General features: G+C 40.8%; 1 protein-coding gene across 3 annotated transcripts in view; it reads right to left on the bottom strand.

The window, feature by feature from the left end:
- The window catches only part of LOC125040567, a 47275-nt gene that overhangs the window by 31001 nt on the left and 13774 nt on the right, over window positions 1–2500 (bottom strand). For all 3 annotated transcript variants that reach the window (XM_047635179.1, XM_047635177.1, XM_047635178.1), the window contains one exon: window positions 2220–2500. This exon is cut by the window's right edge and continues 518 nt beyond it. In XM_047635179.1, the coding sequence (XP_047491135.1) occupies window positions 2220–2334 (115 nt within the window). In that variant the 5' untranslated portion in view covers window positions 2335–2500. The remainder of the gene's footprint in view (window positions 1–2219) is intronic.

Here is a 2500-nt window from a genome sequence, read left to right on the forward strand (position 1 = left end):
GAGAGAGAGAGAGAGAGAGAGAGAGAGAGAGAGAGAGAGGGAGAGAGAAAGAAAGAAAGAAAGAAAGAAAGAAAGAAAGAAAAGAACAGGACGAGACGCTTCGTAACAACACTGATGATAATGGTGAGTGGCAGTAGTAGTAATAACAAGAATAGAAATAGTAATAGATGTAGAAGTAGTAATAGAAGTAGAAGTAGTAGAAGTAGAAGAAGTAGTAGTAGTAGTAGTAGTAGTAGTAGTAGTAGTAGTAGTAGTAGTAGTAATAGTAGTAGTAGTAGTTGTTGTTGCTGTAATAGTAGTAGTAGTAATAGTAGTAATTGTAGTAGTAGTAGTAATAGTAGTAGTAATAGTAGTAGTAACAGTAGTAGTAGTAGTTGTTGTTGTAGTAGTAGTAGTAGTAGCAGTAGTAGTAGTAGAAGCAGAAGTAGTAATAGTAGTAGCAGCAGTAGTAGTAGTAGTAGTAGTAGTAGTAGTAGTAGTAGTTGTTGTTGTTGCAATTGCAGTTGTTGTTGTTGTTGTTGTTGTTGTTGTTGTTGTTGTTGTTGTTGTTGCTGCTGTTGTTATTGCTATTGAAGTCGTGACAGTCCTAATCCTGTCCGTCATCATATTACTATTATAAATGCCAGTGCTACCACAAACAACACTAACAATGATGACGATCACGGGGTTGATAACAGTAATGCGAATAAGAACAAGAATAAGAATAAGAATAAAAATGGGAAAAGAAGTAAGACTAGGAAAAAGAACAAGAGAGAGAGAGAGAGAGAGAGAGAGAGAGAGAGAGAGAGAGAGAGAGAGAGAGAGAGAGAGAGAGAGAGAGAGAGAGAGGGGGGGGGGGAGAGAGAGAGAGAGAGAGAGAGAGAAAGAGAAAGAGAGAGAGGCAGAGAGAGAGAGAGAGAGAGAGAGAGAGAGAGAGATAGAGAGATAGAGAGAGAGAGAGAGAGAGAGAGAGAGAGAGAGAGAGAGAGAGAGAGAGAGAAAGAAACACACGGAGAGAGAGAGAGAGAGAGAGAGAGAGAGAGAGAGAGAGAGAGAGAGAGAGAGAGAGAGAGAGAGAGAGAGAGAGAGAGAGAGAGAGAGAGAGAAGGAAACGAACGGAGAGAGAGAGAGAGAGAGAGAGAGAGAGAGAGAGAGAGAGAGAGAGAGAGAGAGAGAGAGAGAGAGAGAGAGAGAGAGAGAGAGAGAGAGAAGATGAGAAGAAAACGGAAATCTTAAATACGAGAAAACCGATGTTTATCAATATTTTCAAATAATTTATAACACAACTTATCATGAATATAAGGCTTAATATTAATATTAAAACTATTAATACTTAATATTTAACAAATTATCCGCTGTGTAATGACGAAGGGATCGAAATACATTAATAGTAAGGACAGAAAAAACAGTAATGAGGATAATGAGGATAATTATTGTTATTGTTTCGATGAGACGTTGATAAAGAAGACGACCACGACGACGATGATGATGATGATGATGATGATGATGATGATGATGATGACGATAATGATGATGTGATAATGATGATGATAATGATAATAATAAAGATGATCATCATCATGATGAAGATGAAGGTTAAGATGACGATGACAATTATGATTTTGATGATAATGACCATAGTTATGACGTTTAGAATTGTGATGATTATGAAAATAATGAATACTACAATAATAGTGATAATAATGAAAATGCAACATATAATGATTGATGAACGAATTACTTCAAGACGAACAGCCGACGCGGAAAGTGAAAGAAAGTTACGATGTGCGGGCGGGAAAATTACTTGAGAAAATAGACTTCTCTCGTTTCTAATTAAGGGAAATGCTACAAAGATTATCAAGTCAGATTACTTTGGCCTTGACAAAATAAAATAATTCACTTCATGATTCAATTACAAATGATGACGAAATTAATCATTCAAGTAGAAATTCATCAGTTGTCAGCCAAGGAGAGAAGAGGGGGGGGGGGGGGAAGGCCAATCCTGTTAGTATTACAAATTGCCTGCTTATCCCGCACTTTTTAAAGAGAGGGGTGAGCAGGGAGGCTGACAGGCACTTTCCGTTAAGTAGTTAAATAACAGTGGGTAAGGAGGAGATAGGGAGACAATCACTTTCACGACGACTTTCATTCGTGTTTATCCTGTTTATGAGATGATTTGGGTCTAAATGATCTCTTGACTATGATGTTGACAAGACAGTGCGAGGGCATCCCTGACTTACCGGTGAACGTGGCCCAGTTGTTGGAGATGGTGGCTGTGATGGCGAGTACGAACGCCACCAGGGTGAGCAGGCAGCCACCCACAGACAGACGGTAGCCTCGCCTGTCTCGCTCCATCCTCTCATCCTAGCGGTGGTGGGCGCGGGCGCTGGTGGGCGTGGGAGAGCTCAGGACGGGCGGAGAGACACAAAGGTACCCCAGCATAGGGAGCCGCCCCGAGGCAACCCTTCGGGTGGAGGGGGGACACGGATGGGAAGGTTAGAGTAGGTCAGGTAAGGGGGGA

Source organism: Penaeus chinensis, chromosome 29 (assembly GCF_019202785.1).
Source record: "Penaeus chinensis breed Huanghai No. 1 chromosome 29, ASM1920278v2, whole genome shotgun sequence".
In the NCBI taxonomy this organism is placed as follows: Eukaryota; Metazoa; Arthropoda; class Malacostraca; order Decapoda; family Penaeidae; genus Penaeus; species Penaeus chinensis.